The sequence below is a fragment of the Haliaeetus albicilla genome, chromosome Z, assembly GCF_947461875.1.
Source record: "Haliaeetus albicilla chromosome Z, bHalAlb1.1, whole genome shotgun sequence".
Taxonomy (NCBI): domain Eukaryota; kingdom Metazoa; phylum Chordata; class Aves; order Accipitriformes; family Accipitridae; genus Haliaeetus; species Haliaeetus albicilla.
In genome coordinates this window covers 35,841,069-35,862,567 of record NC_091516.1, presented here as the reverse complement: position 1 = coordinate 35,862,567, position 21,499 = coordinate 35,841,069, and the positions used below count along the sequence as shown (strand labels likewise).

The 21,499-nt window shown below is 40.0% G+C and overlaps 1 protein-coding gene across 1 annotated transcript in view; it reads left to right on the top strand.

Moving 5' to 3' along the window:
• The first annotated feature begins 2,808 nt into the window (after positions 1-2,808).
• MFSD14B (major facilitator superfamily domain containing 14B) overlaps positions 2,809-21,499 on the top strand; it is a 33,998-nt gene continuing 15,307 nt past the window's right edge. The window contains exons 1-4 of the mRNA XM_069776880.1: positions 2,809-3,130; positions 14,002-14,097; positions 18,401-18,463; positions 20,758-20,885. Coding sequence (XP_069632981.1) covers positions 2,945-3,130; positions 14,002-14,097; positions 18,401-18,463; positions 20,758-20,885 — 473 coding nt within the window. The 5' untranslated portion in view covers positions 2,809-2,944. The remainder of the gene's footprint in view (positions 3,131-14,001; positions 14,098-18,400; positions 18,464-20,757; positions 20,886-21,499) is intronic.

The window sequence follows — 21,499 nt, the reverse complement described above, 5'->3', positions numbered from 1 at the left end:
ATTGTCCTTTAAGGAGGACCTTTACTCAATAGTTTCACTATGTAGGCCTGGTTACTTTGTACAAACGAAGCAACATCCTGCTCCAGAAGGCACTGCAGGCCCAATGATTGCCAAAGAAGCATGAACTAGGGGAAAAGAAAGGCAGCAGGGGGAAATCGCGATCACCAACTCAATTCAAGACCTAAAAGACTTAATCCCCCACCTCCTTGAGCATGCGCTGTAGAATAAAAGAACACCGTATTTTTAATTCGAAGAGGAGAAAACCTTAGCCCAATAGAAATGGTGGCAGATAAGCGACTACTAATAATTATTTTGGGGAAGGATGTTGGAAGCTAAGTGGGTGAATCTAAATTGCTTGTTTGTTTAACTACAGGGTGTGCTAGCTTTCTGGAATTACCACCTAGCACCCACCTTTGCGCAAATATAGAATAAATAATGTCTCTCCTGAGTGTGTGATTATTGGCTCATTGCACACTGGGTGACAAATCCACTTTCTGGACAGCAATACCGGTCAGGATTTTCTAATTGCTGTCGTGTCATTCTCTTCCCTCAGTTCTCTCTCACATACTGAAGCCATTCCATGACTCTGCTCATCCTGGCCTCCACGTTCTACTTTTGTTTGTTTGTTTAATTACTTTCTTTTTGAGATGGGGATGAGAACAGCATACAGACTTCATGGAATCATGATATGTTGACATAGTATTTTCAACTTTTTTCTCATCTAGTTATTTCCTAATATTTAAAAATTTCTGTTTTCATTTTTAACAACTTCTGAGTATTCAGAAAACTATCTATACTGTTTCTAGTATCTTTCCTAAGCAGAAATAGCTAATTTAGAGGTCTATAAACCCAGTGACTAGAATTCTTTTCCCCTAGATGACCTATCTTCATTCATCAACACTTTCAGCTGACATTTTAGCATTCACTCAAGTTCATTGTATTCTTTTACATCTGTTTATTGTTTTGATCATGTTGAATAGCCTTCTGTAATGAACTTTCTTATTAATCCCTCCTCCAGATAGCTTAAAAATATTGGTTAGGAATGTTCTAAAAAGCATAGAGCACAGAATTGAGAGGAACTGTACTTGTAACACCTCTTCATAAACTGAGTTTTTATTCCTTGTTTTTGTTTCCAGTTGTCTGGTTAACCAGTTCTTAATAAATATTTTATACCTAGCTCAGCATGTGAACAAAAGCCTTCCAACTTCAAATTCTGCACAGGACAAGGACATAATGACATAAAATTACTAGTAGTTGCATATTGAGCCTCAATCAGCAGCCATAAAAGTTGAAGGAAGGCGTTCTATTGATTTGTATATGAACTGGATTAAATACTTAAGTGACATATGTAAATATTTTAACACTGAAATGTTCAAAAAACAATTATGATTTCAAGCAATACTTTTTACATAACCTGATGTGGTAGCTAGAAACTTGTCTACCTACAAAAGCTGATATATTAGGCTTATAAATTCATCCCTTTCTAACTGAAGAAGCTGTTTGAATTAAAAAAAAATCTCAGTATTTTGAAGTCTGTTAATTAAAAAAAACCCAAACCACCCAAACCTGTAAGGGATGAAGACCCTTGGTTTTCAAGTCAGTAGAAAAATGGTCAAGTCTTCAAAGGAGCAAAAATATTACTATATTTCATAGTGGTGACTACTCTTGAAGAAATGAAAGGTTTTGTAAGAGTTTCTAGGCTACCAGAACAAAAACCAGTGGAAGGGAAGCATGAAATTCTACACATGATTGGCTTGGGCTGGCTAGGAAAAGTAATTGTTAAGAATATGTGTTGATTTACTAATCCCTCTATAATAGGAAAGATAATTTTGTATATCCATTTAGTTCATGGTATCCAATGTTGCTCTTAAAATGCTGATGTCTACTTTAAACAAAAAAGAGCTTCAAAAAAAGGTCATATAAATGCTTTCAAGTCAACACACGCCACCTTGCTAAAAGAGAACACTTGTTAAATTGCTCCGTAATGTACCATAGAAGATAAATTACAACATGCTCTGTTTAGCAAGTACATAGCTTGTCATACACAGACAAAACAGACACACAGCAAATAGAAAATGGCATTTTAAGTTAACATTTATTATTCTAGCAAACTGAAAAGTTCTGATCCTGTGAACAGCTTGGTACTTAGCTGAGAATACCTGAGGTACCAGGAAAAACAACGGCTTAACCCCAGTAACACGTCAAGATGGAAGGAAGCGTTTGTAGCGTGAAAGCCTCTCAGCGTTGGCCGTGCACAGACGTTTTGAGCTCTCTGGTGAACAGCTTATTCTGGACAGGCGACCAGCCTGCTGTATTGATTTTCCAATAGTCTGTTAGTAGCCGTAATCTTTACCGTCAGCAGTGCATTATCTCAAAGCACCCTACCTGTGCGCACTGGGCGAACTGAGAGGTAAGCAGTGCTACTTCTTACGGTAACTTGTGATACTTCTTACGGTAACCGGCTGGCTTCGTAGCACTTAAGTGAGAGGAAACGGGGCTCGCAGTAGCACCCGCCCGGGGAACGAAGGGCCCAGCAGGGTTTAGCTAAGCCACGCAGGACGCTAGGTCGGAAGAGATTCACTCTCCCGAGGGAAGCTGGGAGCCGTCACCGGCCGTTCCCCCGGGCGGCAGGCGAGGGCAGGGCGGCCGGCGGCGCCTCAGCCGCTAACCGCCCCGCCGCGCGCCTCCATTCGAACTCGCCCGAGGGGCGGGCACGCGGCTTCCGGCCGACCGGGCGGCCGCAGTTCCGCGGAGGGGGCGGGGCGGGGCGCCGCCGCCGGGCTCACGTGACCGCGCGGCCCCGCCCCGCCCAGGCGGCGCGGCGGCGGCGGCGGGTGCGGGCGGGGGCGGGAGCGGGAGGCCGTCCGCCTCCAGTTCGTTGCGCACCCCGCCTCTCCTCCGGCCCGGCCCGGCCCGGCCTCGTCGGGAGGATGGTGGGAGCGAGATGAGCCCCGAGCCGGAGCCGCCGCCAGCCCCGGCCCGGGAGGGAGACGACGACGACGAGGAGGCGGAGGCGGAGGCGGCGCCGCCGCCGCCGCCGCCCTCCTCCCTCAGCGGTGGCGGCGGCGCCAAGCGGGGCGGCTGCATCATGCTGGTGAAGAGGGTCGGCCTGAAGGCGGGCGGCGGCGCGGTGAGTGCGGGGCGGGGCTGGGGGGCGCTGGGCTCCGTGGGGGGCGGCGGGAGGGCGCCGCGGGCCTTGGGGGCGACGCCGCGGTGCGAGCCGGGCCGGCCGAGCCGGGCGGCCCGTGGTGGCCAGCGCCCGCCCTGTCCCCGCCCGTGAGGGGCCAGCAGCCGCCCCCGAGCGTCCTCCGGGTGCCCCCGCGACCCTGGAAGCTTTCTGGAAGTTGGGGTGCGGCGGTGTGCCGGGTTCCCGCCGGCCGCGGCGGGCGGCACCTCGGGCCGGTCCGGCCCCGGGCGTCCCGGCGGCCGCGCCGCCTCGTCTCCGCCAGCCCCGGGTCTCTCTCTGCCAGCCCCGGCGCGTTCGTTACTGGTTTATCCCGGACAGAGGCGACACCTGTAAGCAGCTGGATGTAAGTAAGTTTTCTTTTAACATATATAAATCCGAGGTGCCTGGACGTCAGGCTTAGTTTTCCTTCGGAGTTCTAGGAGGTGCTTCTGGGGGAGCCGAAACCGTGGAGTTACCACGCCGTTTTAGTAACATGTTGCTCTTTCGGTTTCGTTTCTTTTCACTGCATTAAGCGTTAAGATGCCTTTGTGCGAATAAAAGGAGCTGGAAGGGAGCGGTCTGTGCGCTCACTTGAAAGCGTCTCTAGAAAGGTTGTAAGAGTGGCAGTGGTGCGTGATTGCTTCCCTGCAGAAACGTCTTTCGAGGGGCTTAAGCCTTTCTCTTTCTACGTGCATGCTCACAGGACGCCTTTAAAAACAGACCTGAGATGACACCTCGTGAGCTTTCTGCACTGGGTGGGGACAGGTGACTTGTTTCAGGCAGGATGGTCCCGGCTGAGATGATATAACCTATCCTGTGTTGTTGACGGTGAGCCCAGAGCACGAGGTGGGAGTAGGGGAGCCGGGGGAACACACATAGTGACAAATCATTGGCCATGATAAATCCCTTTTGGCAAGTTGAAATCACGTAAATTTTATTTGCAACCTCACTTGATAGCTCTTTATGCTTTTTTAGACTACATTCATGTTTGGGTGTTCCTGAATAATGTGTTTTAATATTAGTTTAATCACAAAAGTAGATGTGCTGAAAGCATTGCTTATGCCAAAAGTTTTAAAACACTTACATTTGCGTCAGGGAGCCAACATCTCTTACGTGTGTTGCCTATCCTCCCACAGATAAGCATCTCTACTATCAGAGAGAAGATAGTTTACTGTTTTATGTTAATGTGAAGCGAATGAATTTGTAATATCTTTATCTGAGCATTAATAGTGTAGCATTAATGTGATATCATGGCTGGAGCTCAAGAATGTAAAAAAAGTAATCTGGAAGCCATCTGTTTGATATCAGTAGGCTCTTTGTCCCTTACTCATATCTGATGAAGGTGTTAAGGTGCTTTTAATATGTGATTAACCCAGAGAAGATGTAAAAAACTGTTCTTCTATGGAATTCATTAGTCAAATAAATTATTTTCCGTAAGTTAATTATGAGGTGACTGTTTCTTGCTTCTCGTAACTGATCACTTCTGTATTCGAGTCTTTTCAGTTCTCTTTTAGAAATGGTTCTGTCTTCCAAAAAGCAGGTTGGACTCCTTCAAGAAGTGCAGCTGATGTCTGCTGTATGGTATATTTGCTGTTCAAGGTTTGTGTACAGCAGCTCCCATTTAGGACTATAGATATGTATGATGCAGTAACTCAATCTGAAGTCAGAATAGGGAGGTAACTCTAGAAAATGCCTGTTAACTTTTTAGTTAAGAAATGTAAGCTTTCAGTTTTATCAGCATGGGTGACGTGGTGTAAGAAATAACAGGTGATGTCATTATATAGAAGAAAAAACAAATGAATTTATTTAAATATGAACAGAGGGTAGGAAATGGAGGGTACCGGTAGAGAAATTTAAAAAAAATTAAAGAACTTTGATTTCTCTCTCTAATGTTGAAAAATAGTAAAACTCAAATGGAAAATAAATCCATAACTGATGAGGGTTCTCACCTGTTTTTTTGTTAATAGATGGAATGTTTGTTGAAGTTGGATTAAGGATTAAAATAATGCTTTTGAGTACTTAAAATATGCTGTTTTATCAGTTTGACAGTTTAGCTTCTAAATGACATATATTCTCAATTTATAGAATTATCTCAGGTTTTGCTTCCTGGGTGGGTTTTTTGCACCCTCCCTCCTAGTTGTGCCCTTAAGGGATTTTGTGTTCCTGTAATGCATCTCCTACAAGAGAGTAAGACGTGGGGCTCTAGCCTTATCTTCTGTACATTGATATAGCAGTAAAGCAATTATACTTACATCAGCTTAGGGTCTGCTTCACAATTCCTGACTGAACAGTGTTTCCTGCTTTGTTACTGCAGTTCCTGCACTTCCCTGTGATTCTCATGTGGCTGTCATATTGCTAGAACTCTGTCTGCCTAGACTTTATTGAAAGAGCTTATTCAGACTAAAATATGAGGGACTGGATCATCTCTTTATATGTAATGGCAGAGATCTCCTTGGTATCAGTGGGTGTGCATCCCTGGCATTTGGAAGTGGAAGCTTGCCCTTTGGGCTGCTGATGAAGAAGTAAATACAGAAGTGAAATTTTGGTGAGCTCCTTCTTTGGTTTGTGAAGGATGTTTTCATTTAAATTTTTATTCTGATTGTTTTGCCACATCAGATCAGTAGTACAAAGTGGAAGAGTATGACAAAGTCCGTCAGGTTGCGCAAGGCTTTCTCCCTTTACCCCTCCAGTTTGGGAGTAAGAAGCTTCTGGTTTTTGATTTATCTGTAACTAACTTCACCCTGTTGAATGTATTGGCTTCACTGATTCGAAGAACTAAAATATAAATGCTGAACAAATGACTCTTTATGAATTGAGTTACTGGCTCAAAGCTAATAAGAACAATAGTATAAGTAAATTCCACTGGAATTAAATCAGTTTCCGTTGGCTGTATTACTCAGATTTCAGTGAGCTTCAGAAACTGAAGTAAATGATGCCATGGACATTTTGTTACTGGTTGTGCAATCTTGTTCTATCTGAATTCTGAACTCTGGTAGTATAAACCTTAGCGTGACATTCAGAATATTCGTACCACATACTTCATTTCTATGCAACCTATTGTCAGTAAAGTAATGCCATACTAAGGAAGCTTTTTAGGAAAATACAGCAACCGTACTGTCTAAATAAAGTGCTCTTATGGGAGCAGTCCCAAAATGGGATATCTAAGGAGAAAACACGCCTATGTACCTCTTTGAGAATTAATCATATATTAGTTTCATGTTCTTGGATGCTATAAAATGCCCAACACCTCTGTGTTTTTTAGAAATGAAATGTTAAAACTGTACATCTTGGAAGTTTGCCAGCCTTTATTCATTAAGCTGTTGTACACAGCGGAGCAGAACTGGTATATACCCAAAGAATTACAGGTTTTTACCCTTACTGCTAGCATTTTTCTTTTTAATACTTGTGGTGGTACAATACTTCATAAAAATTACAGTATGGTGAAACTGAGGCAGCATGATTAAATGTTTACTGAAACACCTTTGTCCAGTAAGTTGATTTCTTAAATTTCTTGCTTGTAGGATTTAGATTGAATCGCTGATAGTAAGCACATTGTCCAAACTGGCAGTTTGAGTGTTTAGTCCTTTGTGGAGCACTATTTTCTTTCACACAAAAATTATTTTTCCTGTTAAATCTGAATAATTGGAGATAAACAGTGTTGTCTTCTCAAGGTTACCAGTGTTATTCTGAATCTTCCCATCATGTTAAATTAACACTGAGTCTGAACCATTACCAGGAGTGATTAGCTGCTGTCTTTGAAAATGAATCACTCTTGGTTATATTCATGCTGAGAGGGCATTTTTGCTGTTCTGAGTTTGCTGGTACTGATCCTCCAGGTTCTAGCAGTCTGGACGGTTTTGTGTCCAGAGAGGAGTATGCTAGGCTAGAGCAATAGAAACTTAATTACATAAATAAGACTGGGTATTTTAATATTGAAGATCCAAACTTAACCACTGGGCAATGAGCTTGAGTAATTATCTATCCCATTGAGAAGCATGTGAATTAACTAAGCAGTCTGTGCTTTTAGAGGAATTTCTCAGTGTCATACACCTTTCTACATTTTAGGAAGAAAACTAGAGCAGTGGATAAATCAGCTTGCAATTTGGTGTAGCGTAATATGGTTGTTAAATATTATTCCTGTAAGAAGTAGTTCAATTAGACAATGCAGCACTGTCTAAAGCTGAGCTTTCAGAATGTAGCAGGGCATATGGCAATTGTTCTCTTGGATGCTCTTCCTACCCTTGATGGCCTCAGTGTCAAAGACTGAACCAGAAATAGTGTTTTCATATTTTACGTTCCTCAGAAGATTCCTGCTTCATAAGTTTGTTCAGTCTATGCAGGAATGTGTTCCCAGCAGAAAAAATGATGTGGCAAGACATTTCAGACCCTGAGAGTAAACCATGTGAAGTGCCATGCAATTTAAACTTGCTGTCTTGGGTCCTGCTTTACTTATTTCTTGCATTTTAGTGTGAGAAGGCAGTGACAATTGTTCTCTCTTCACACCCTTCATCTCACTACCACTTCAATAAATCCCAGTTGTATCTTTCTGCAGAGGTTTTGACTGCAACTTGGAGGAACCAACTTCAGCATTCCTCCATACCTTTGGCAATGTTCTTTGTCCTTCTCTGGGCCTCTTTCATTTGTGCTTCTGTAAAATAGACTATTCTACAGTGTGTATTGCTTAAAGCTTCTGAACAAAGCAACCAGTCATGGGATAGAAGGGAGGATCTTTACATAGATCTAATAAAAATGGTTAGAACGCTAGAAGCAGAGGGTTAGCAAGGCAGGCCCGTCACATGTTTATGCAGTAATATAATGATAATCTTTTTCCTAACAGGGTGTCTCTTTGAATACACTTTTGTAAACCATGGCTGAATGCTAAACTGGTGTCTTTCATGGAATGTTTTTCTCCAGGATCACATTCCTAAGTAGTAGTCATCCTGTATGAGGAATTAAAATTGTTTTTTCATGTTTGCATTAGTTAAATTATCTACATTAATTTTAATCTGCCATTTAATTTGTTTTACTGATGCCATCAACTTCTGATGTTTTTCACCATTACCCTCTAACTTTTCTAAAGTGAATTGCGTTTTGTCATCAGTGAACTTTGTCACTTTGCTTTCACCCTTTTTACAGCTCAGTTATGAATGTGTTGAACTACATAGGCCCCAGGACAGAGCACTGGGACTCATCTGGTAACTTCCCTCTGCTGTGAAAGGATTGTTGTTTTTTTTAATACTGTTTATTTTTTTCTTTTTTACCTTTTTTTTTTAAACTTTTTAATTCCTGTGAAGAGTTTGCACCCTTTTCCGCTTGCATTAAGAGCCTTTGATGAGGGTCTGTGAGTACCTTTACTTGAATTTTCAGAAGGCTTATTAATGTGATCTCCCTTACCCATACAGGTTCTTTTGAGAACTCCGGGATTTTTTTATAAGGTACAATTTCTGTTTACAAAATCTGTGCAGGCTTTTCCATTTGGAACTAGTTGTGGTTCTGAGACCTGTGGAATACGATTTAGCCTAGCTTTTTCTTGAGAGAGTGCATCACGATCTTACTGTCCAGTTACAGATCTGCTTAAAGTATTTCTTTTGCAATGGAAATACAAGTTTGAACAATGTATGAGCTGAATTAGTTATGATTTATATTTTAGCTCACAAGGCACATCTAAAATGCTAAAGGCTGTGCTGTTTAGTGAAGTACTTTCACTTGCGTTCTCTGTATTTTTTTGCACTGCATACAAGTTACATGTCTTAGGCTGGGGTTTGTACACATAATCACTTGGTGATTGCTTCATGTGACAAAGGCAGCTAAGGTCTTCAGGGTGCTTTTTTGCACTTGAGTGAATTCTTGCCAGTTCCAACAAATGGGGCATTTGTGGGGAACAGTTGGAATTAAGGGGGTTCCTAAGTACTTCCGTTTGAATTAGAAAGAGGTAAACATGCAATATGCCTAGAGAGCTACCTGGGTAATACGTGTGAAGAAAAGAGCATCCATAATGTAGTGAGATGGATTGGTAGCATAATATTTGTGCTAGAATAAGCTAAAATGATTAAATAGTGATGTAGTGAAGCATACCAGGAAAAGTTTGCATTTGGAATGGTTGAACCTGGGGGGGGAACTAAGAAAATAGCAGTGAAGATAAATGTGGAATGGGAATGCACTTTATAACTTGGCATGAACTTCAAGGTCTGAATGATTCATACATGAAAGCATGTTTCTCAGTGTTTTACTGATTCTCCTAGTTCAGTTGTTTTCTTGAAAACATGAGAGTTGATATAGTGAACTGCAGTGCAGGTGGTTGTGTAAAAAAAAAAAAAAAAGAAAAAAAAAAGAAGTACTTGTAGCAGTTAATTTTTGTAGGGGGAGAATGTTTCTGTAGATAATTTTTTAAAAGAAAGTAAGAAAACTCTTCATACTAATTCATTTGAATGTTGGTTTACATAGTATAGAGGGACAGTGAGTGCTGTTTGCAAAGTAGTCTCTACTGGAAGTAGAACAAGCAACTAGCAGGCTCTCCTGGGAGACCCTACTGCTTGGTGGGAAAGAATTTCCCAGAGGAGAGTGCGGGGGTAGAAAGGGGTGATTGTCTGTTCAGCAGTCCAGTTTGAGTTTGGTTGTTATCTTTGTGAGAGATAACAGGTTTATTCCACTGGGGAGGTACCAGGGAGATCTCTCTTCCTCCTCAGGGCAGGATCAGCTGTGAGGCCTGAGCAGGTTCCTTAGGGCTTTTCCAGTTGGGTATTGAAACCCTTCAAGGTCTGATAACATGTCTCCAGCTCTGGGCATGCTAGGGGCAATGGGCTCTGCTCCTTCACCCTCATGGGAGGAAAAAAACATCCTGTATTTATCCATTAGTCTTTGTCTTAATCTGCCTGGCAGGACTATATGGCCCGCATCAAAATGTGAAAAGTTTGAAAAGGCGCTCTGGAGGACTTCAGGATTTGAACAGTGAGAAGTGGTTTTGTTTGGAAATATGTGTGTTGCTTAAGAGAAACAAAGAGTTAAGCATGTTTGAAATTGGATGTTAAGGTGTTTTTGTAGCCATTCGAACAATTTTAATTGTTAAATTACAGACTTGAATTAACAGAGATAGTTACCTAAAAGTTGTGCAAATAAATTAATACCGTCAATTCTAGCTTTGCTCTGAAGATTTGGCACTGGCTATAAAATTGCATCTTGCTGTGGAGTATTTTAGGGTGAATTGTACTAGCTCTCCTTCAAAATGTCTAAGATAAGATATTCTTACTGATACTAAATTGCAATTTTTCTTCCTTTTCTATGAGCATTTCCCTGCCAGCTGGGTTTATGATCTTGACATCTTCTCATGGGTTTATTAATGTTCAACAGCTGTGTTCTGCTTTAAAAAAAAAAGTTTGTATTGCACCCCAGTAGTTCTCCTTGTTGTCTTCAAATTAACTTTCGGGTTTATTATGCCTCCAATAAAGGCAGAAGAAAAAATTTTTTTTTTTTTTTTTTAGAATTGGGTATGGGCGAAAAGAAGCATAGGAACAGCAGAAGGGCAAAACTGGAGAAGTAGCAGATATTTTGTTAGAACTTCTAGGACTTTGGATTTATAATGATGGCCTTAAACTTTTATTGTTAAGCATTTGAGATTATGTAATGTTTTGCTCATTATTGATTGTGCAAGTATAATAGCTTGACCAGCAGCTGCATTTGAAAGCCATAGTAATGTTCATACATAGTTTCTCAGCCCACTCACTGGGCTGTCATATGAAGATGATCTGTGTGGATAGAAAATAAGCCCGTAACAGTTTTTAAGACTTTCCTGATGGCACTTCACTTTTAACATTAAGACTTTAAAATTTGGGGGTGGGTTGTGATGAAAGCAACTTGTATGTTGACCGTATCTGTGCTATTTCTGAAATTCTACTTACATCTTTTTAACCATAAAGAATTCAGTAGGTTGTTCCCATATTGTCTAGTTCAAGAAGCCTAAAGCTCTTTGTGCTTCAAGTTTGTAACCGTTTTTCGCATATGTGTCTCAAGTTCATTCTTTATGTAAATTGCATGCAGTTATGTTCTGTTGCAAAGTATTTTCTCAATATAGAAATGAGCCACAACCATTACTTCTGGGGTAGCTTCATCTTAAAATCAAGTGTGAAGTGTTTATAGAAAGCTCTTTGATTTTGAAATGAGTAAAGAGTTTTTGTTGCTTTTCTATCAGTGGTCCAGACTGTGTACGTCATCAGTCATAAACTATTTTCTTTTCTTGAAAATAACTTGATGCTTGAAAGCTTTTGTGGTAAGAGCCTTTAGGAACTACAGGAAAGATGGGCATCCAGAAGTAAGTACCTGCATTGGTCCATTTGACAATGTCAGTGAATTTTCCTGTTTGCATTATTTTAGTTTCCTGATAAAGCCATTTCCACAAGTGTTCTTTAATTAATCTAGGCATTTAGGGCTTTCTCAGAAAACTGAAAATCATCAACTACAGTCTTATGTGGATCATAGATTGGTAGCTATTGGTATATCTGATGTCGAATGCTTGACTTCATTTTGACAGGTGCATGTTCCTTTCAGGATTTAAATTCTACTTTTCCAGGTTGTCTTGAATCCAAAAGGCTATAGAGATTTATGGTTTTTTAGTACAGTGCAACTATCTGTAAGCTGCATGATACCGCCAAATGATTCGCAGACTGTTTTAACCTCCAAGAAATACTAATTTAGGCTCAGTACAGCAAAAATACTTTTCTTCCACAGAAGTTTTTAAATGACTTCTGAGGAAAAAAACATGCATGCCTTTTTGAATGTGTATGTACATCATCTTTCTGGTGAACTATGTAAATCTCAGATCAAATTTGAATGTAATAAAAACATTATTAAAAAAACCAAACAAACACTCTAAAACTTCATTTTTAGTGGCATTAGAACTGTTTGTTGAACGCATACTAGAGGTTTATTGCCCAACATCATGCTTAGTGATATAGAGGTAGGAGGGAAGTAAAGTAGAGGCAGGAGAAAGGCTGGGGAGTCCCTTACTCTCTGCTGTAAAATTTGCCTTTTCCAGAGGAAGCTCCTGTGGAAGGGATCTTCAGACTTCAGTGTGATCTGTGTTAAGTGCTAGTCTGAGTGATATACATCTTGGCAAAAAAATACTTTTAAAATTGTTATCCCATTACATTGTGTAGAAGTACTTGCAGTCATCTTATATGAGGAAGATTTTTGACACACACCCCCCACCCCAGTCTTTGGAATCTTTGCTATTTAGAGATAAAAAATTGCATGGTAACCTACAGAGAAATGTTAATAATGCTTGAAAGCCTCTCACAGATAATCTTTGATCTATGATATTACCGTATTGTTTCCCAGGAGAAAGAGAACTGTTTTCTTCAAATCCTCAAGCTTTGAAGCAAGCTGCGATGTAGAAAATAATTTGAATCTTACTGGCTAGAAAAAATGCTGTCTGCATTACTTTTAGTTTGCTGCTACAGGTTTTGATAAACTGATAGATTTAAAAATTATTAGAGATCTGGGCACTTAGACTGTCCAGGCAGTAGGGATTTCCTTAAAAATCTTTACTGTAGGCTGTTAGCTTAAATGAATCTTGTAATACAAGTGTTTTCTAAACCTGTAATTCCTACCAATCTAGATGAAAGGTACTGAGTAGGGGACAAACACTACATGTGTCTCTGCTCTGCTCTTTGTTGTAGGCTGTCCTGACTTTTTTTGAGTTCACTGGGAGACCCTGAGTTTCATGTTCTCCATACTCTCCACCTGCTGAAATGACAGTCTGGTTGATACTTGTCACTAGATGGTATCTCTTCAACTGAATCATGCATTATTAGATTGCCCAACGTGCAGCAGAAGTGTCCTTTTATAATTTGGGTAAACTTCAGGTGTGTATGGGAGTATCAGATCAGAGAGCTGTACTGCTCCTTTCTAAGAATTGCTAGCCCTGTGGCAGTGTAATGGCTTTGGATTTGCTAGAAACACTGAAAAACAATCTTCTGCGGGGTAACGGTGAGGGGAAAGAGTAATTTTAGAACCCAAAAACTTTGTAAAACAGCTACTGTGGCAAGGAGCGTATAGAAATTAAAGAAAGCAGCAGTTCTGGTTAAATCTGCTTTACTCAAGGCTTCTGCCTGGTTCGTCTAAATAAAAAGATTCTAGGTCTCTCGTCTAGGATCGAGTTTTTGGGTCTTGAATGGCAGCAGTTTCAACAGCATTGTGAGCACTTCCATAGTTTGCTAATTCTTCCTGGCATTACTTATTGACTAGTAGAATAGCTCCTGGGTCTCTAGTCTATGGGCACACACGAGCAATGAGATCAGTTGGTCAGCAGTCAACAGAAAGCAGTTGTACAGATGGCATAAGCTGCCCCTTCTTTTCTTGTGCTTTGGCAGTTTCAAATACAAAAATTGGTGCTTTTCTGATTATGTGCATTGTCATAGTTTTGTTGTAATGGTGATGTGATCTTTATAAAGCAGATCTGTTTTGTTGTCAGTTGTGGAGGTAGCAGGGAGAGTTACACCCTTTGTTACACTGCTGTGGAAGGGTTGTGAATAGTGATCAAGGGGGAGGAAGCCTAAAGGCACGCTGGAGGTGGGAGCAGTACAGAGCACTGTCAGGAACGGGGAAAATAATTCTCTTCAGTCAGCAAGAGTTCGAGGGAACAAAATTCCTCAACTTCCCTGGAGATTTTTAGTTGTTTTGTAATAACTTTTCTCCACCCTTGTTTGGCTTATTATTATTCCCAATGGCTTGGTAATAGGTCATCCTGAAAGCTGGTTACACTCAAAATATGTTTGTAAGAGATCTTTGCACATGTAATAAACTGGATGTGTACAACCACTGCATGTGTTTTTCTTTCTTAGCAACAAGGTATTGGTCGGCCAAGCGTATACCATGCGGTGGTGGTCATATTTCTAGAATTCTTTGCCTGGGGGCTCTTGACAACTCCAATGCTAATGGTAAGTATCAGCTCTCATCTTGGCAGTAACGACAAAAGTTAATTTGCTAATTCGTAGGGATCAGGGTTTTAATTTGTTTTACACTTCCTGCGTACCTCATTAACTGAATTCCAGGAGTCTTAACATTCAACACTGTGCAATAGTAATATACAACAGCTGAGATGTGGACAGCTGAAAGACTAAAAGATAGTGAAAAATAAATTAGCAAAACGCTGTACTACTCTAACTTCTATTTGCCTTCTGTAGTAACATTAGTTTAGTGTACTGATGAAGGTCTCTCTGGAAGTTCTGGCTTTTTCTAAGGCTTCATAGTTCAATTCATCTTCCAGTCATAACAACTAAATAAACTATGCATCCCATAGTAAACTTTGTACGCTATTGTGGGCTGGCTGTTTTGCCAGCATGTAACTTGAAGTAAAATGTAAAGGCTTTCATGTAAGAAATGAATTTTATAAGTATTTAATCTGTTCTGGAATGCAGTTATTTTCCAGATGAATAGATAATTTGAGTGTTTGGTAATAGGATATGAAGCCTTTCATCTGAAGACATGGGTCTTACTCATTGAAATCAGGCCTGCCTGAGAGAAGTCATCAAAAGTCTATTAGTCCAGTTTTTCATCAGATAATATCTGAGAGCGCTTTGAATACATGATGAGCAAGGTTTTGTGGGATTTAAAGACCTTGGAGTTAATTATTTTCCTTCCCCAAACTCCAAATAAAATCACCTACATAACTCTTGAAAGGTGTTTTTCTAACCTTCCTAAAGACAATCTTCTTAATGTAGCTTAATAATAAAAAAGTCCTTATAAATGGTTAACAGATTTCCATAAAGTAAATGTCTCACTAAATGACGAGCTTGTCATGCTGTCTTGCTAGTGTCAAAATACAGGGAAGCTTAACTGGGTGGACTTTCTTGTTTCTTTTTTTTCTTCTTTCCTTTTTTTCATAAATGAAATGCTCAACTTTAAGTTGCCCAAGCTTGACACTTCTCATTTAAAGAGATAATGTGCAAATAGTAATTCTTACACAGTCTTCAAAAAAACCCCCACTGTAATAAAACTGTATGGTAGGTGGGTCCTTCAGTAATTCCTCAGTAGTGTACTCAAACTGAAACAGTTTCATATGAATTTTTACTGTAAGTCAAATGCAGCTGAAATGTTAATTCGTGAAATTGCTATTGTCGTGGTTTAAGCCCAGCCGGTGACAAAGCACCATGAAGCTGCTTGCTCACTTCTTCCCCCCAGCTCTGGTGGGATGATGAGAAAATATAAAGAAAAGCTCGTGGGTCGAGACAAGAACAGGGAGAGATCACTCCCCACTTATGGTCACGGGCAAAAGACAGGCTCAACTTGGGGAAAACACAAAAGCAATTTAATTTACTACCAATCAAATCAAAACAAGGGTAATGAGAAGTAAAACCCAAATCTTAAAAACACCTTCCTCCCACCCCTCCTTCCTTCCTGGCTCAACTCCACTCCCAGTTTTCTCCACCTTCTCCCTCCACAGCATTGCAGGGGGACAGCGGATGGGAGTTGGGGTCAGTTTGGCACACGTTGTGTCTGTGCCCCTTCCTCCTCAGGGGGAGGACTCCTCACTCGTCCCCTTCTCCAGCGTGGGGTCCCTCCCACCAGAGACAGTCCTCCATGAACTGCTGTAGTGTGGGTCCTTCCCTCAGGCTGCAGTCCTTCAGGCACAGGCTGCTCCAGCACAGGCTTTCTCATGGAGTCACGGCCATCTTCGGGGGCATCCCCCTGCTCCGGCGTGGGGTCCTCCCCAGGCTGCAGGTGGGCATCTGCTCCCTCGCTCCCCTCCATGGGCTGGGGGGGACAGCCTGCCGTCTCACCACGGGCTGCAGGGGCATCCCCTCCTCCAGAGCACCTCCTCCCCTCCTTCTTCACTGACCTCGGTGTCTGCAGAGGGGTTCCTCTCACATCCCACTCTTCTACCCCGCTGCAGGTTCCACTTCTTAAATATATTATCCCAGAGGCTGGTCCGACTTGGAGCTGGGGAAGCTTTGAGCAGCTTCTCACAGGAGCCACCCCTGCAGCCCCCTCCCCTGCTACCAAAACCCTGCCACACAAACCCAAACCAGTATTTATCATTGCACTGTGTCTAATGGGAGTGTATGAAATGCTTCTAATTTAAAGCTAAAGTCTTATTTTGACTGAAATATTTGGATTCATTAGAGTCGTGGTCTTGAATGTGTCGTATTTTGAATGTTGTGTTTCTCTCTTATGTGGTCTTGAATACTTAAAAGGCTGTTGCATGGGACTGAAAACTTAAATTAAAGCACTGAGTTACATATAATGGTGTAACTTACCTTACAGAGGTGTAAATGACTTCTGTGTTCTAGGGGCTGATCATCTTTATTTGTAATCAGCTTTGCACACACTGAAAGGCTGCTGTTTGTTTTAAATAATTTGAAATCTGGTTTTATACTTTGCACCCTTCTGTCTTGTAATGTGCTTGTGGTAATTTACCTTGGCCTGCTGATCAGCCAGCAGTAATAGAAGTCATGTAGAGCTTTCTTATGGGCAAGGTTCAGCCTTTTTGCTCCAGCATGTTTGTCTGGTGGGAAGGGCAGAAATGGAAATGTCTGGCCTGTTGATCAAAGCTCATGATCACTCAAATTTTTTGTGGTTGTGTTGTGATTCTCCAGGTCACTGTCAACAGCAAATGAGATTAAAATGTGTTGTGTATTATGTATGTATTGTATGTATTCTGTGATAGCTGAGATTATTTAAAGTTAATTTTTTAGATTACTTTTTCACTTCTTTTGACATCCGTCAGCAAAGCTGTGGTGGTTGTTGTATGACACTAAGAGAAGAAAAGATTTAAAGTGTTTATAAAGCACATAAAGGCTATTTTGCTCACAGACTGCCCAAAACTTATGCTCATTATTCTTATTTATGGTCCTGTAAGCCAATATTAGTAAACCACTGTAAGCAATATTAATCACTTAATGGCATATTCTGTCTTCAGTATAATCTTTTTTTGAATATATAAATATTTCCATTGGTAGAACTTGAGTAAAGCAGCTCCCTCTACCAGTTTGTCAACTTGCATTTCTCTTGTCTATGAAGTAACAGAAAGAAAGCTTGAACCAATATCAGCAGTGGTTGTCTCCCAGGAAGAATACTGGGGAACACTTTGCAGAAGGGTAATTAGATTTGACTCTGTGAGCTTCCTGCTTGCCTTTTTTTTTTTTTACTTGGAAGACATCTGCTTTTAGATCTCTAATTTGCACCCTGACTTTTTTTTCCTCCATTCATATCATAAGATCAGTGGTCAAACAGGTGCAAAATTGTTCTAAATATCTAAACAGATGATGAGACCAGGAAGAAAAGGGGTATAAATTAGCGGATTTATCTGACCAGTAGTTAACATGGGAACAACCACCTTTATTAAACCTATGATCTGAGAATCTCAGTCATCCTTGAAAAATGATGCTGATAATTTTCAGTGATGCTAAAGTATTGTGTCTCTTCAGGCTAGTGGCTTTCTCAGTATGCATATAATTTTTGTAGTTGTTGGCACTTACCTATAGATAAAGCCAGCAAACGAATTTGAAGTGTGTGTGCATACATGCTTTGATTGTTGCAGTATCTTTTTTAGTTGACACAGTAGCACCTGTGAGGCTTTTTAACTCTCTTGCATATTTATGGTAAATCTGTTTAGTATAGATTAACATGCTTGTCCTTGAATTAAGACTGCTGGTAAAGCACTTCAAATGAATTCATAGCTGTACTTAAAGAATACATGAAACACTCAGAACTGTTGCTGGTATTTACAAGCATCTACTTGTTCATCAGAAGTGTTTCTGTATGGCTGTTGAATATCTGCAATTCATTCAGAAACAGTTCGCACAGTGCCTTTTTGGGCTGTGGTGAATATAACACTGTTTATTTCTTGACAGAGTAAGCTAGCTGAATCTCATGTTTACTTCTAATTAGCAACGACTGAGTCAATCTTTTGAAGGAGTTATCTACCTCAGAAATTCTGTGATTTGTACCACATGGAGATGCTTTTTGCTTACATTGATCCCCTTTCTGACCAAAGTACTCCAAACCAAACTATTTCTGCAGTACGGTGCGATCTGTGCCAGCAGAGGTATTTATGGCAATACATTGATATAATACCTTATCAATATTTTCTTGTGAAGACAATTAAGAGTGTAGTTCTGGGATAAGATACTTTTTTAACAAGTCCCAGTAGAGCTATCCTGTTTTACAAATCAGTTTTAAACTTTGAATCAACCTTCTCCTGTCTCTGCTGATTCAAATAATGCTTTTTTTCCGTATCAGGTCTTACATGAAACATTCTCCCATCATACATTTTTAATGAATGGTCTTATTCAAGGTGTTAAGGTAAGATTTTTTCAAAACCTCTGACCTAAATATTCTGTGTATTCCTGTATTGTAATTTGGCTCTCCTGCATTCTCCATAGGAATATACAAAACAGCGAGAATGTAATTAATTCTTAAACCATTTTTTCATTGTAATGGTTGTGTTCTTAGTCTCAGTTCAAGCTTTGCTGCTAAATGGTAGCATCTTGAAGCAAGTGGAATATTTCTCAGAAGTTTAAATTCCTCTTATTTGAATAGGTACCAGTTGTAGCTATTGTAATCTTGATAAGGATCCTTCTGAAAACGGAGCTAGGTTTTTCATGTCTGCTTCCTAATGTGAGATGATTTATATCAGAAGCAGATTAATGCAGCCATGATGATACCATTGAGATAAAAAATGAAGCACTTAAACACTGATTTTGTCCAAGATGTGGTATAAAAGCTAATTTTCAGCAGGGTTGTTTGGTTTTTTGTTTGTTGTTTTGTTGGTTGGGTTTTTTTTCTGGTCTTTTTTTATCAGTTTTTGAGCATTCTGTGATGGTCAAGATATTCAGGGCAGCTTACAGCCTACTTATACCTCTGCATTCACGCAGTGGTCATGCTGGATTGTTGCCACAAAAAAAGCATGCAGAATTCCTCTAGCATAACTAAAACTTCAAAGTCTCTCTTTGCTAACTGTTGTACTGAGCAGCTTCAAAGCACTTAGTGTAACTTGACTAAGTTAATTTATAGCACCCAGAAATTATTTAGCTTTGTATTCTGTAACAAATCTAAAGTGGTTTTTTTAGCTGTAAGAACATGACATCTTTAGGATGGACTTACTGTCTTGATAACTTTCACGGTGGATTGGCAGAACACCATATGCTAAGGATGTCAGGAAGTCTCAAACTGGAAGAGGAAGTTAACTTTGCATTGATGTCTTAGAAGAACAAAGTTCATGTTCCTCTTGGTGTTTTCTTTCAACTCTGTTCACAGTGCAGTGTAACTATGAGTATCACTTAAATGTAGTGAATGGAGGGTTCTCCATATATTTTCTACAGGGCATACCTGTAGAAAAGTGCATGGTCTAAATATATGTATTGCTCTAACAGGTGTAATACAGGGGAGCATAGACCAGAGTGAGCCTAGACTTCAGTGTCCAGTATTTTCTTTAAACTTCTGTTTATGAAATACCAAAAGGGTTTTGGGTGACAGTTAACAAAACATGTTAGTTCATAGTCTACTGAAACTTGACTCTTAGGAGCAAACCCATTAATTTCAACTGAGTAAGGCATCTAACTTTCCTAGCATCCGCTGGTGTGGCTTTATAGCTTTTGTTCTCAATTTACTTACTGAAATCATTGGATTCAGAGTTGTTTATTGGGACTTGGCAGAATAGCGATTTAGTACAGTAGTCTGTACACATGTGTTAAACTTGAAGGTGACTATATTTGAATACCAGAGGTTACCTGAAGTTAGTTGGAGTAGACTTCTGGTGTATCGAGATGCTTACAGAACCATGTATTTACTAGTGTTTGGATTTATGGCAGAGTTGGATTGATGAGAGAGCAATATACTAATTAGGGGGAAGATTTGTCTGTTCTGGAGGTTTTGCAGTTAACCTGTGAAAGGCTTTGCTTATTTTAATTCTTCTGTGTAATAGAGAACAGATTTGAGGCCTAGATTGTAGGACTTCATGAAATGCTGAAAAATCTAGTATTTGATCCTAAGTCAATTTTCCCCATGACAACTGTATCTGTAAGTCTGACTTTAGCCATTGGAATATTATCGTGTTCCATTGTCTCAAATTGTCAAGCTTGCTCAAATGGTCCCCATAGCTCTTGCAATGTGTGAATGTCCTGTACATGATAAATATGTAGTATAAAGCAGTATGTGTTCTCCTTAATTTGTTTCAGAGTACAGTTCCGTTACCCAAAACTCTCCCTTAAGACAGTCCAAATTAGAGGGGAATTTGTGTTTGGCATCTAGCACTAAGTCTCGTGATGGAGGCTAAGAAGATGTCCTTTGTGAAACCAGACTGCAGATTTTAGAAATTTTTAAGTAGCTTTTTCAGTCTGTGGTACTTCTATATTGAATCAAATTGATCTTGAAAAAATGTTTGCCTTTTTTTTAATGCACTCAGGTTTAATAGATTTGAAACATAAAACATCAGAATCACAGAAAAGTAGACTGTGGAAGAAATTGTGTACAATTTCAGTTATCTACAATTTTGTGGTTAACGTCAAATTTCAATTTTAGGCCTTTTTTATATTGTAGTTAAAGTGAAACTTGGAAATGTAAATATAGACATATTAATTGTTTTTCTTCTGTCACAGGGTTTTTTGTCCTTTCTCAGTGCTCCGCTAATAGGTGCTCTATCAGATGCATGGGGAAGAAAATCTTTTCTTCTTCTTACAGTTTTCTTCACCTGTGCCCCAATTCCATTAATGAGAATAAGTCCATGGTAAGTGATACAGACTGCAGTAGCAAGCTGGTCAGTACAGCAGAAGTTCAATCAGAGGAGTAGGCTGGGAAGGTGGGAGAGGGACAATAAGACAAGAGGAAAGCCACTTTGCTTTCAAGTCGTGATTGCATTATTCTGGAGCTTTTCTGTTCAAGAGGTATTAAAACTGTGTATCTTAAAAGTAGAAATTATGGAATGTGATTTAGCTGCTGTCTTCACACAAGTATAACAGTAATTGAAATGGTTTGATAGCTCTAACTCAGTTTTAAACTCAGCTGTTAATTTTTTCCCCCCTTGAGGGCTGACAATGCTGTAATAAACATATTTTTAAAGCTAAATGAGCCTTAGAATTTACTGACCACAGAAAAGTATAATTGCTGCAAATGAGATCTGTTAACTCTTTGATTAGGCAACTTTGAAATCTTAACTGAGTGGAATTGACTTGGTTTCAGTTTCATTTACATTCATTGTGAAACTTAGGAGGATTACAAAAGAACTTCGCGTACTCTGAGTGCATTCAGAGTTCAGCTTCTGAAACATTATATATGATAGTTTATTCTTTAACTGGTTGAGAAACAGTTCTAAGATAGTTCCTTTTTCATAACTTAAACTTG